Source organism: Scyliorhinus torazame, chromosome 4, assembly GCF_047496885.1.
Source record: "Scyliorhinus torazame isolate Kashiwa2021f chromosome 4, sScyTor2.1, whole genome shotgun sequence".
Taxonomy (NCBI): Eukaryota; Metazoa; Chordata; class Chondrichthyes; order Carcharhiniformes; family Scyliorhinidae; genus Scyliorhinus; species Scyliorhinus torazame.
The window spans coordinates 206,126,908-206,140,037 of NC_092710.1; the positions used below are offsets into that span (position 1 = coordinate 206,126,908).

Below are 13,130 nucleotides of genomic sequence, written 5' to 3' on the forward strand. Positions count from 1 at the left end.
GACAGAATGAGCTCTCTGTCCTGATCAAAGTGAATCAGCAGATTAGCTGATTGTAGCAATGTCTTCATGTCCGTCGAAGCTTTCCCTTCGGTAGGCACCCACTTCCATTTGGTCTCTGTAAAGCAGCAGATACAGTGTTGAAATTTCCCATAGCAGTTCACTCAACTGAGAAAATGTATGAACTCGGACAAATTCTTGGGATTTGGAGCTTCCTTTATAGCTCAAACCTTTTCCTCCATGGGGACAAACGCTGCACAGTGATTCTATATCCCAAATATTCCATACTTTGTGCCTGGAAAATGCACTAATTATGCTTCAGACTCAGATCTGCCTCTGAAAATCTCGTCAACATTGATCCAGGTTTTTGATGTGCTTCTCCTCAGTTTTCCCTGTGGTCAGGATATCGTCCACATAAACTGTCACAGGCAATTCCCTGCAACAGATTGTCCATTGTCCTTTGAGAAACTGCCAGACTGGAAGACACCCCAAAAACTAGATGGTTGTCTTTGAACAAGCCCTTGTGGGTGTTGATTGTGACATACTGTTTTGAGTCCTCCTTGAAAAGATGTGCTGGTAGGTTTGACTCATGTCAAGTTTCAAAATGTCTTGCTTCCTGCACGGTTGATAACAGATCTTGTGCAATGGGTGAGCATCCAGCTTGGGAGCCTAATTAATGGTTTTTAATCCCCACATATGCACGCAGTTCCATCACTTTTAAGATCAGCACAATTGGAGCTGCCAATGTGGAAACTGAATGGGTTCAATGGTTCCAAATATTTGCAGCCACTCCCCCAACTGCTCCTCCACTTTCTGTCTCAGGGTGTAGGGTACTGTTCTGGGCTTGAAAGAGTGAGGAGTAGCCTGTGGATCTACGAATAACTTAACAGTAGAGCCTGCAATGTACCCGGTTCATCTCTGAAAACCTCACGATATTTCTGACTGGTGTCCTCGTGTCACTTTTGTATGTTTTAGATCATCCCTAGTTCAACTGAATTTTCCTGAGCTAGTCACGCCAGAGTAGACTAGACCCATGACCTTTTACTACTAGGAGCCATATTCTTGCTTCTTGGCCGTGATATGCAATGTTCATCTCTGCGCTCCAGGTAATGGTATAGTCTCGCCAGCGTACATCCAAAGGTCGATTCCTGCCTGAGTAAGGGCTGGCACCTACTTAGAGCCCCAAATCTTCTTGTAGGTCTGCTCACTGATGACAGATTCTGAGGCCCCTGTGTCTACATCCATCTTAATTTTCTGTCCATTGACCTCCACTATAATAGCGATAGGCTCTACATGTGCCTCACATGCATTAAACATGTTGTAGGAGGGCCCCTCTTCCTGTTCTATACTTTCCAGGTGATGCGTAGCAGACTGCAGCTACTTTGAATTTGAATAACCCTGCCCAGGCTTTGACTTGGTCAAAGTGCACTCCTGCGTTTTTTAGGCCCTTTTTATTGCAATTATGACGGCAGCGACCCTGAACTTGCAATGATTTGCTGTTTTCATTAATGCCACAGACAAATCTGTGCCGGAGCAGGTCCTCTAAATTTACAATGCTCAAAGAGTTGACGCAGTTCAGCCACTTAGGTCGCTACCGACTGTCCTGCCTTATGAAAATGACTATGAGACAAACAGTTGGTCAATCACTGAGGGCTCAGAATGGTGGTGATTCTGAACGAGTGCAACCAACTCTGCAAATTAAGAATTGACAAAGAGTCATCCAGACTCAAAATGTTAGCTCCCTTTTCTCTCCATAGAGACTGCTGAGATTGTCCAGTGTTTTCTGTTTTTGCTTCTGCAAATGAAATGCCCCCAGTTTCTGTGATGTTGCTAAATTCTTCATTAGCTTGAAGTCTTTGCCCCACACAACACATTCAGGAGAATTGAGTACTGTTTAGCCTCATCTGGAATTCCAGTTGCCAGGAAAAAGTGTGCTAACATTTCCACGTATTCAGTCCAGTCCTAGTGCCCCTGCACAAACTCACCGATAGTCCATAACATAGCTATGGCCGTCAACTCATTTTTTGTCGGTAAACTCACGAAACCCTGCTGGTTAGAACTTTCAACCGCCATTCATGTTGCAAACTAGCTACTCACTGTACAAGACTTCAAGTTGCCATGCTGCACCTCAAAGTTTTCTGGTCCTGTTTGATCCTTGTACCCAAAAAGGTGTGGCAACTTGACCACAAAAAGGTAGTCAAACACATTGTGAAAGTTCAATCGTCATTATTTATCAAACTATCAAAACAACAGTACAGCAACGATCCAGAAACTAGCAGCAGTTATGCACAACTGTACACAAGCTCCTCATGGCGAATACTGAAGCCGGCGCAAGCCCGCGCTACCAATCACATCACTCGCGCATGCTCATACTTGCTAAAGACATCCATGCATATAATCAGAAAGGAAGATGCTTACTATACACTCCCCAACACAACGAACATAGAACATACAGTGCAGAAAGAGGCCATTCATCCCATCGAATCTGCACCAACCCACTTAAGCCCTCACTTCCACCCTATCCCCGTAACCCAATAACCTATCCTAACCTTTTTGGTCACTAAGGGCAATTTATCATGGCCAATCCACCTAACCTGCACGTCTGTGGACTGTGGGAGGAAACCGGAGCACCCGGAGGAAACCCACGCAGACACAGGGAGAACATGCAGACGCCGCACAGACAGGGATCCAACGGGGAATTAAACCTGGGACCCTGGCGCTGTGAAGCCACAGTGCTATCCACTTGTGCTACCGTGCTGCCCCATGGTTCTATATTTTTCGGACACTGTCCTTGATAGGTTTATTTGGGCACTGAAAATAACTGGCATGTTTGTTTTTATTGATATCACATCACAGACTATATCATCGACAAGGTGGGATTGAACATTCACCACTGGCTTCAATTTTGTGACACCCACCATATAAGATAGAACCACTGTGAACCCCATAGTCTTGTGGCCAGCTGTCTTTACAAGGACATTTCTTTCACCAGTCTTGGTAATGTTCTAGTTCACTGACATGTCAAAGTTCATCAGTGTTTCATCCGTATTTTAAAGGCAGGCCAATCAATCCGCATTCATCTCTCTATGTTGGATGACAAAGCGGTGGAATTTAATAATTTTATTGTCCTATTCAGGTGGAAGACACTGTAAATCTTTTGTTTTCTAAGGGAATATTATGTTGTACCTTTTTCATGAATCTTGTGCACCATGAGGCACTGGAATTGAATTCTGAAATAGCATCTTTCTTTGCTTCTCTGAGAGCGTAGAGACATGTGGTTCTGCGGGTGATAATATGATGATTTTGCAGATGCCTGGTGGCACATTCTGCCACATTTCCTCCAATTTAAACTGAGATGCGCACTTGTTGTGCTTTTGTGAAGGCATCGTGATAGCTCACATGGCACACATTACTCTTGTTAATCGGCTGCGACATTGCTGCTAGAATTGGCAGAGGGAAAATTTAAAGGTTCCCATACATGCCTTTACTTAAATGAGCCAGTAAGTACCAGTAACTCATTAAAAATAAATCACAATGCTATCTGATCCCCGAAAAACCAAGGCCGTCTTTTACACAACATAATTGAAAAAGTACATTTATTTTAGGCGAAAGTCACGGAGTCGACTTTGACATGATATTGACTTTGGCACCAGTATTTATTGCCTCAAATTTACTGAAAATAGGAAGGAAAGCAGGAGATCTCTCCATTACAAGTTCTCTAAGAGATATTAGATTAACTGAGACTTGTTGGGAAATGTACCAAAACAATTAGTGATTGCAAAATGTAACCTCATCCAATGATTCCTATAAAAGTGAACCTGATGATCATGCAGAAGAAACCTCACCAAAGGGTTAGCAGCAGCCATCCTTGAAGCTTAAACCATTATGTTGTAATTGCTTTTGTGCCTATGAGAATTTTCCATCTGTAAAAAATTACAGTTGCCCATCTGTAAATAATTCAATGTTAACAGCTAAAACAAGCTCACAGATTAAAAGGAGAAAATGTTGGACACAGGCTGCTACTTAGGCAAGATTATGCCTCACAGCCCCAGGGACCCAGGGTTCAATTCCGGCATTGGGTGACTCTGTGTGGAGTTTGCGCTTTCTCCCCGTGTCTGATTGGGTTTCATCTGGCTGCCTTCCACAGTCCAAAAACTTGCAGCTCAGGCGGACTGGCCATGCTAATTGGCCTCTTAGTGTCCAAAGATGTGTAGGCTAGGTTAAAGGGTTATCGGCTAGTGCAAGCAGGGAAGTGGTCTTGGGTGGAGTGCTCTTTCAGAGGGTCGGTGCAGGCTTGATGGGCCAAATGGCCTCCGACTGTGTTGTAGTAGTTTTTTGATTCTATGATTTGTGGAGATGAAACAAATTGAAACTGTATGTAGAACCCTTTCTTCAATTCTCTGGAAGAGTCTACCATGTCCGCTTGCGGTCTCGCGATAGATACTCCCTGGTCTGCTGAGTATTTCCAGTATTTTCTATTTCTTTTCTTATTTCCAGCATCTGGAACATTTGTCTTTTGTTCAACTTACAGGTTAGCCTGCCATTGTGGGTCCATATACAAATGAACATCTTCAATTCTTCTACTGCTGGCATAGTGGAAACGTTTTGGCAAGAAATGTTTCAGATAGGGCTTGAAGTGTTGATCTGGTGATCTGCACTAATGTGGCAAAAAATGTACATATTAACTGGTTGCATTATATTTCAAAATTACTGCATTAGAACTGAACTTAGACTGAGAAGGCTTCACACAGCTAGAGATGCACAAGGCAAACAAAGTACATACTTATGCCTGTGATCCGTAGCTAGGTTTTACTGGAATAGGTTGTTAGCCTGAGGCCAGAGACTAAGGGCAGCTCAGTGGTTAGCACTGTTGCTTCACAGCTCCAGGGTCTCAGTTTCGATTCCCGGCTTGGGTCACTGTCTGTGTGGAATATGCACGTTCTCCCCGTGTCTGTGTGGGTTTCCTCCAACAAGTCCTGAAAGACGTGCTGTTAGGTAATTTGGATATTCTGAATTCTGCCTCCGTGTCCCCAAACAGGTGCCAGAATGTGGCGACAAGGGGCTTTTCACAGTAACTTCATTGCAGTGTTAATGTGTGCCTACTTGTGACAATAAATATTATTATTAAAGCTGAAGTGCACCACTCCACATTAAGCATGGCTGACCAGGGGATCTCTTATTTATGTATTGGAAGGATTTGCAGGTTGATAATGTGGCCATGGAAGTTAATTATGAATGCATCTTCCGTCGTCATCAAGTCCTGGAGTGGGACCCAAATCCAGAGATTCGTGCTTAGAAGCTGAGCCACAAGACCTTCTTTAGAACTTAATTAACACTTTTATTATATTGCAATTATAGCAGTGATCATTCAAGGCAAATATGAAATTCATCAAGCTTGAGAAATTTGTGAAAAGTACTTACAGTGAGATTTTTCACAAGACCTTCTGAATCAACTGTAAACAAAAAACAATAGAATCAGTCAGATAGGTATGGCTGGTTAAAAGAATACATTTCCCTCTAGTACCTCGCACCTACCCATTCAAAAGGACAAACTCAAGTCTGACTCCAGCCAAAATGTTACTGTCCATGAAGCCCTAGAAAAAACTAGGAGGCAACAAGGACCAATTTCTTCATTTTTCTTTCCCTGCACCATGACTCAGCTTCTATCATAATTTAAATATCCCGTATGAAGAGGCAGCACGGTGGCACAGTGGTTAGCACTACTGCCTCACGGCGCCGCGGTCCTGGGTTCGATCCCAGCCCCGATCACTGTCCGTGTGGAGTTTGCACATTGTCTGTGTGTCACACCCCAATAACCCAAAAAGTGCGCAGACTAGGGGGACTGACCACGCTGAATTGCCCCTTAATTGGAAAAAAAAGAATTGGGCACAATAAATTTTTAAAAAAGAAAACAAACTCTTATGATAATGCAGCTGAGTGGAAATTCACATTTTTATTATTCCCACATTTATTGCTGATAGATACCAGAATGAAATTTAATGTTCCCTCTGCCTCCGTCTGGAGTAGGTTGAGAGGTAGGGATGCTGTGTAATTGGGCAGGCAGACACGTCAGGAGAGCGGCAATAAAGTCCTGGAAAGCGAAGGCCAAGATCATCCTTGGGCAATCAAAGTCCTTAAGCAGTCAATTAATGGCTTCTTAAAGGCCTCACCCTGTCGCAGCAGGGGTGCAAGGATTGCCAGGCCAGACCACCGGTTATTTTCTGACAATCAAGTGTGAAACTGGTGAGGATGGAATAGCCTTCTGATTGGACACTGTCCCCAACAGAGGGACCTGCCAGAGGAAAGGCTTCCCAATGCAGGAAAAGCCTTCCATGTCTTTCAAACTGACTGACACTCCCCACCCCTCCATTCCCTGTCTGACTGGCCCTATCAGGCCGCCCCTCCAGTCTCCACTCCTTAATTACTTATGTTCCAGGGCCTCCAGCACTATTATACCTCCTGAGCCTTGTGCAGTCCCAGCAGTGGCCACTACTCCTAGTGCCACTGCTAGTACAGAAGAGTTGCCAGCCCGTTGATTGGTCAGCAGCTGTTGGAGGAAGGACTTCCTTCCTGGAGGCCCCAGGAACTCCAGCGGCAGGTAGGTAAGTGCCTGAATGGATTTAAATCCCTCTGAGGCTCCCAGCAGTGACCTCAGTGGGTTACCCCTTTGTTCTCCAGCCAGTAGATGGGCTCACCACCCTGACCATTTAATCCAGCCTCAGGAATGCACCAGTGTGCCAAACTCTGCATTCCACTCCTGCATCCACCCCTGCAATCCACCCGTCGCCTTTCTCAATTCTATAAAACCTCAGACTCCCCTCCATAATAATTGTAGATTAAAGGATGCCCATCTCATGCTTACAACTGCAGATAATCTACTTCAACTCTGTTGAATTACCTTGAATGTAGCCAAATGCAATCCTCCTAACCAGGTATCTACCTTTAACTCATATTTCATTTGGATGTGTATTCTCAGCTTTAAGGGATGAACATAAGGAGTGTGGGCATTGCTGGCTAAACCAGCATTTATTGCCCATCCCTAATTGCCCTTGAGAAGTTGGTGGAGAGCCACCTTCTTAAACCGCTGCAGTCCATGTGGGATAGGTACCTCCACCATACTGATAGGAAGGGAGTTCCTGAATTTTGGCCCAGTTGCAGTCAAAAATAGACGACGGAAATGAAGAACTACAGCTGCTGTCTTCACAGAACATTGGACAGGATTTTGGAATTTAATCCTCAAAGCACCAGGACAACTTGCAGAATATGTTTAATAAAGGTTTGGGGGGGGCTGTCACTTTTCTCTGATCTCTGAGGAACCCAGCCTGCTGGCGTGTTTAGACCCCGCACCTCTCCAAGCCAGGGCAAAACTTGTCCCCCTCCAAAAAATGGCCAAGTGGATGGATTGCGATCTGGATTACACCCACCGACCCAGTGGGAATCACACCATGCTCCCATTGGAGATGACACTTAGTCATTTTTTGGGATAATTCTGTCCAACAAGTATATTTCTCAGAATCCCTGTCCAGCCTGACTGACAGTCTTAGCCGCAATTGGGTGATCAGCACTACAATGCAGGCTGCAGGAGCAATTGGGAGCCTGCAGCAGCTAGTCAGAGAAATTGGGAATACTGTGGCTCCCCAAACTCTAGTCACTACCTGCAAGGATCAAGTCAGGAGTGCGATGGAATACTCTCCACTACCTGGGTGAGTGCAGCTGCAACAACATTCAAGAAGCTCAAGACAATCCAGAACAAAGCAGTCCACTTGACTGGCACCCCATCCATTACCTTAAACGTTCATTCCCTCCACCATCGACGCACAGTGGCAGCGGTGTGCACCACCAACAAGGTACGCTGCAGCAACTCACCATGGCTCCTTCAACAGCACTTTCCAAAACAACAACCTCCACCCGCAAGAAGGACAAAAGCAGCAGACATGGGAGAAACACCACCACCTGCACCTTCCCTCCAAATGACACGCCATACCAACTTGGATCCGTATTGCTGTTCCTTCATTGTTGCTGGGACAAAAACCTGGAACTTCTTTTCAAAAACACTTCAGGGCAGGATTCTCTAATAATGGGGCTCTGTCCCCACGCCGGCATCAACGGCCCCCGAAAGTGAGGAATTCTCACCTTGCTAGGGGGCTAGGTTGCTGCAGGAGTCGTCCCCACAGCTCCAGCCGGCGCGGAACAGCCCGCGCGAGTTCACGCATGCGTGGAACGACCGGCGCATTTCTGCGCAGGGGTTCCCTTCTCCGCGCCGGCCCCTGGGCAATGCGGCGGAGCCATACAGGGGCCCGGCGCAGAGGAAAGTAGGCCCCCACAGAACCAGCCTGCCCGACGATCGGTAGGCCCCGATCAAGGGCCTGGCCACCGTGGGGACCCCCCCCAGGCGGCGGATCCCTCCACCCCCCCCCCCCCCCTCCAGGACGGACCCCGCACACTCACCTTCCAGGTCCCGCCATGTGGGAGGTGAGTAATCCACGCCGGCGGAACTCAGCCAAACTCGTCGGCCACTCAGCCCATCGGGGCCCGGAGAATCTCCTGGGGGTGCCGCTGTCAACGGCCCCCGACCAGCGTGGCGGCGATCCCGCTGGCGCCTGAAAAACGCCGGCAGAGAACGAGGAAGCCGGCGTCGGGGCACGATTCTCACGCCCCCCCCCCCCCCCCCGGGAATTCTCTGACCCGGCGCCGGGTCGCAGCATCCCGGCCCGTGAGTATACCTGCACCAGATGGACTGCAACGGTTTAAGAATGCAGCTCAATATCTTGTTCTCAAAGGCAATTAGGGAAGGATAATAAATGCTGGCCTTACCAGTGATGCTCACACCCCACAAGAAGTTATTTTTAAAATCCTGCAGTTAAATTAAAAAATGCTGTTTTCATTTCAAAATGCGACCACCTTATCTCTGCCGTTATCTCATCCGTCTCATCATCTGGTACGTGCAGCGTGTGAATATTCCCATTCCACACAAAAGACCTTATTGCATGAACAATATCCACCAGCTTTGTCACCACTGATCTATTAGAATTTGAAACAAAAAAGGAATGCAAAATGGACGGACCCTGGGGCAGAGCACTGTGGGATGGTGGTGTTATGGTTACTGGTCACCTGGCAGGGGATAATTAGATTTATTTTTATTTGTTCATGGGACGTGGGCATCGCTGGCTGGGCCAGCATTTATTGTCTATCCCTAATCGCCCTTGAGTGGGCAGTTAAGAGTCAACCACATTGCTGTGGGTCTGGAGTCACGTGTAGGCCAGACCAGGTAAAGACAGCAGATTTCCTTCCCTAAAGGACATTAGTGTACCAGATGGGTTTTTAATAATAATAATCTTTATTATTGTCACAACTAGGCTTACATTAACACTGCAATGAAGTTACTGTGAAAAGCAATCAACAATGGTTTCATGGTCATCATTAGACTTCACGATTTTTATTGAATTCAAATTGCACCATCTGCAATGGAGGGATTTGAACCGGGTTCCACGAGCATTACTCTGGGTCTCTGGTTTACTAGTCCAGTGACAATACCATTATGCCACAGCCTCACCTATATAAGAACTGGAGTAGGCCATTCAGTCCCTCTAGTATGTTCTACCATACAATCAGATTATGGCTGATCTCTAGCTGAACTGCATATCTCCACTTTGGCTCCATATTCCTTGATACCCTAACTAATAACATTAAACTCAATCTTGGTAGGTTACCACTGTTGCTTCACAGTGCCAGGGTTCCCGGTTCAATCCCCAGCTTGGGACATCGTCTGTGCAAAGTTGCACGCTCTCCCTGTGTCTGCGTGAGTTTCCTCCGGGTGCTCTGGTTTCCTCCCACAAGTCCCAAAAGATGTGCTTGTTAGGTGAATTGGACATTCTGAATTCTCCTTCTGTGTACCTGAACAGGCGCCGGGGTGCGGTGACTGAGGGATTTTCACACTAACTTCATTGCAGTGTTAATGTAAGCCTACTTGTGACACAAATAAAGATTTTTTTAAAGTCTTGAAAGTCCCATCTGCTGACGCAGGCATCCACATCCTCCTGGGGAGAGATTTCATATTTCTGTTAACCAGTTTTCACGCAAATGGTTTCCGATTTTACTCCTAAATTGCTGAGCTCTAATTTTAAAAGATAAACCCTTGTTGTTGATTCCCCCACCAAAGGAAATGGTTTCTTTGGATGGGATTTTCCACACCCCCTGCAGCATGTTTTACGGTGGTGGAGGTGGCCTGCGATTGGAGGGTGGTGGGTGGCGGGATATTCTGATTCCGTCGCTGTCAATGGGGTGCCTGTTTTTCGCACCCTCTGCTGCCGCAAAGCCCTCCACACGGAGTTGCCAAATGATCCCAATGGCAGGACCGACTGTAAAATCCTGCCCGACGTATCTAACTTATCACATTATGACATTTCAAGCAGCTCATTCGGATCTCCACGCAATATTCTATACTTAAGTGAGCACAAGCCAAATTTATGCAACCTGTCCTCATTGAATATACAAGGTGTGACCTTGTGAATCTTAAAAATCTCCACACACTGACATAGGTAATAGTCTTTAACATCACCAGTGCCTCAGGATCATTCCAATCATGATGGTGATACCACATCAGTGGTAGTGTGGCCAGCCCGCAAAGGATAATGGAAATTGTGGTCAAGTTGGGACACAGTCAGTACACAGCCCCTGTGTACTGGGCAAAGGAAAACCATACCAAACTGAAACTCGCACCTGTTAAAGGTCAATCACCGATTTCCCCAGGGCAATAGACTCAAATTAAGGAATAGCAACAGTAGCAGACTCACCGGCGCCGTCTCCCCTTATTTGGAAAGACATCTGTACTTGGAACAATGGTAATTAGGACCCGCCCAGCCATCGAGGTACCCGCCCCTAATTGGCCAGGATCGATTAGGGTGATCGAGACCCCTATCGATCCATTGGACCCTGAGTTAGCACCGCCCAAAAGGGCGCGAAAGAGGAGAAGGATAAGAGGCCCTGCACACTAGGGATCGATCTCTTCTGGAACCGGCCTGTGCCCACACCAACTGCAGCATAACGACCAGCCAAGTTCTAGACCCGCGATCACTACCTGAGAGAGACGAGCCGCAGTCGAGACGAACCTGACGACTTCCAGCCGACACACGTGGGGATTCAGATAAAGGCCTTATCTACCTGCACAGAGCCGGTCATCCAGAAGCTAAGTAAAGGTCATCTTAGTTGGTCGATGAAGTTTAATGCGTAGCCGCGTGTATAATTGCACATGGAGATAAGTCTTGTGTTTAATAATAAACTGTGTTTTGAACTAACACACCGGCTGTGCGGTCATTTGGTCAATACAAGAAACATACTCGCAGCTTGTGGTTTGTTAATAGAAGTAGCAACAGTAGGGAAAGTATAAAGGTTTTCCAATTAAGGGGCAATCTAGCGTGGCCAATCCACATACTTGGCACATCTTTGGGTTGTGGGGGTGAGACCAACGCAGACAGGGAGAGAACGTGCAAACTCCGCACAGACAGAGGGCCGGGGCCGGGATCGAACCCGGGTCCTCGGCACCGTGAGATAGCAGTGCTAACCACTGTGTCACTGTACCACTTAGTGGTAGGGAACGTATTGGAGAAAGTTCTGAAGGAGAGAATTAATCTCTATTTGGAAAGACATGGATTGATTAACGATAGTCAGCATGGCTTTGTCAGAGGGTGGTCATGCCTAAACAAATTTGACAGAATTTATTGATAAAGTGACTGAGTGTGTAGATGAGGGTAGTGAAGTTGATATAGTTTATATGGATTTTAGCAAAGCCTTTGACAAGGTCCCACATGGGAGACTGATTGAGAAGGTCGAAGCACATGGAATTCAAGGAAACTTGTTGAGATGGATCCAAAACTTGTTTAGTAACCTGCTCCACCTAACCTGCCCATCTTTGGGTTATGGGCGTGAAACCCATGTAGACTCGGGGAGAATATGCAACCGCCACATGGACAGTGACCCAGGGCCGGGATTAGAACCCGGGTCCTCAGCGCCGCAGTCCCAGAGCTAACCACTGTGCTACATGCCGCCCTACTTTAACTATTCTCAGCATCTTCTTTATGTTCCAATTTTGCAGAGCCGGGCCGGAGAATCGGAGCAACTGCGCCACGACACCCCAATGCCGGAGCACGATTCTCCGAGGTGCGGAGAATCGGAGCCATTTGCGCCGGCGCGTTTGAAGCAGCACCGGCCACTGTAATCGGCGGGGCCGACGATTCTGCAGCCCGGATGAGCCGAGCAGCCGCGCGGATACGACAGAGTCCCGCCGGCGCCGTTCACCCCTGGTCTCTGCCGGCGGGAACTCTGCGCGATGGGTCGGGGGCGGCCTGTGGGGCGGGGAAAAGCGCTCCTTCACCGGGGGGTGCCTCCGATGGGGTCTGGCCCGTGATCGGGGCTCACCGATCGGCGAGCCGGCCTCTCCCCCCCCCCGGGCATACTTTGTTGCATGGCTGGCCCCTGAATCCCCACGCCATGTTGCGTCGGGGCCAGCGCACTGAAGAAGTCCCCCGCGCATGCGCGGGTTGGCGCGGCACCCATTTGGCGCCGGGAAGGGTGGCTGGAGCAGCGTAAACCGCTCCAGTGCCGTGCTGGACCCCTGTAAGGGACAGAATCGGTCGTCCCAGTGCCCGTTTCGCGCCGTTGTGAAACGCAACGGCGTTCACGACGCGCGAACACTTCGTCTCCATTTTGGAGAATCGCCCCCAATGCTGCTGCAATAGTTAATTTTTTTTGAAGAGATTGTGGGAAGGAAACAGCACCAAGTTCACACTTGCATTTTGCTTCCTCGCAAACCGTTAAACAGCCTACGTAGTTTCAGAATAGAAAAATGTAAACTTTCATTACTAACTGCTCTGTCAATAGCCAAAATACTTAAACATCTTGATTACCTACATGTGAAATAGTCCTCAGGGACATCTTTAGCTCTTATCCGACCGGCTGGTCCATAATGCATGTAGATGTCCTTGGCATTGTCTATATATTCGTTCAGATATGCAAACTTTTTACAGTCACTTTCTTCCATTCCTGCAAGATATAAAAAATTAAGATTCAGCAGATTTTCAGTGAATATAACAATTCCACTATAAATTGGCTAGCATTCTCTTTCTGGAAGCAGCTAA

At 47.2% G+C, this 13,130-nt stretch overlaps 1 protein-coding gene across 5 annotated transcripts in view; it reads right to left on the reverse strand.

Moving 5' to 3' along the window:
- LOC140410710 (ectonucleotide pyrophosphatase/phosphodiesterase family member 3-like) overlaps positions 1 to 13,130 on the reverse strand; it is a 280,597-nt gene that overhangs the window by 89,473 nt on the left and 177,994 nt on the right. For all 5 annotated transcript variants that reach the window (XM_072499147.1, XM_072499148.1, XM_072499151.1 and 2 more), the window contains 3 exons: positions 12,904 to 13,035; positions 5,419 to 5,450; positions 4,527 to 4,654 (listed from right to left, as the gene is read on the reverse strand). In XM_072499147.1, the coding sequence (XP_072355248.1) occupies positions 4,527 to 4,654; positions 5,419 to 5,450; positions 12,904 to 13,035 (292 nt within the window). The remainder of the gene's footprint in view (positions 1 to 4,526; positions 4,655 to 5,418; positions 5,451 to 12,903; positions 13,036 to 13,130) is intronic.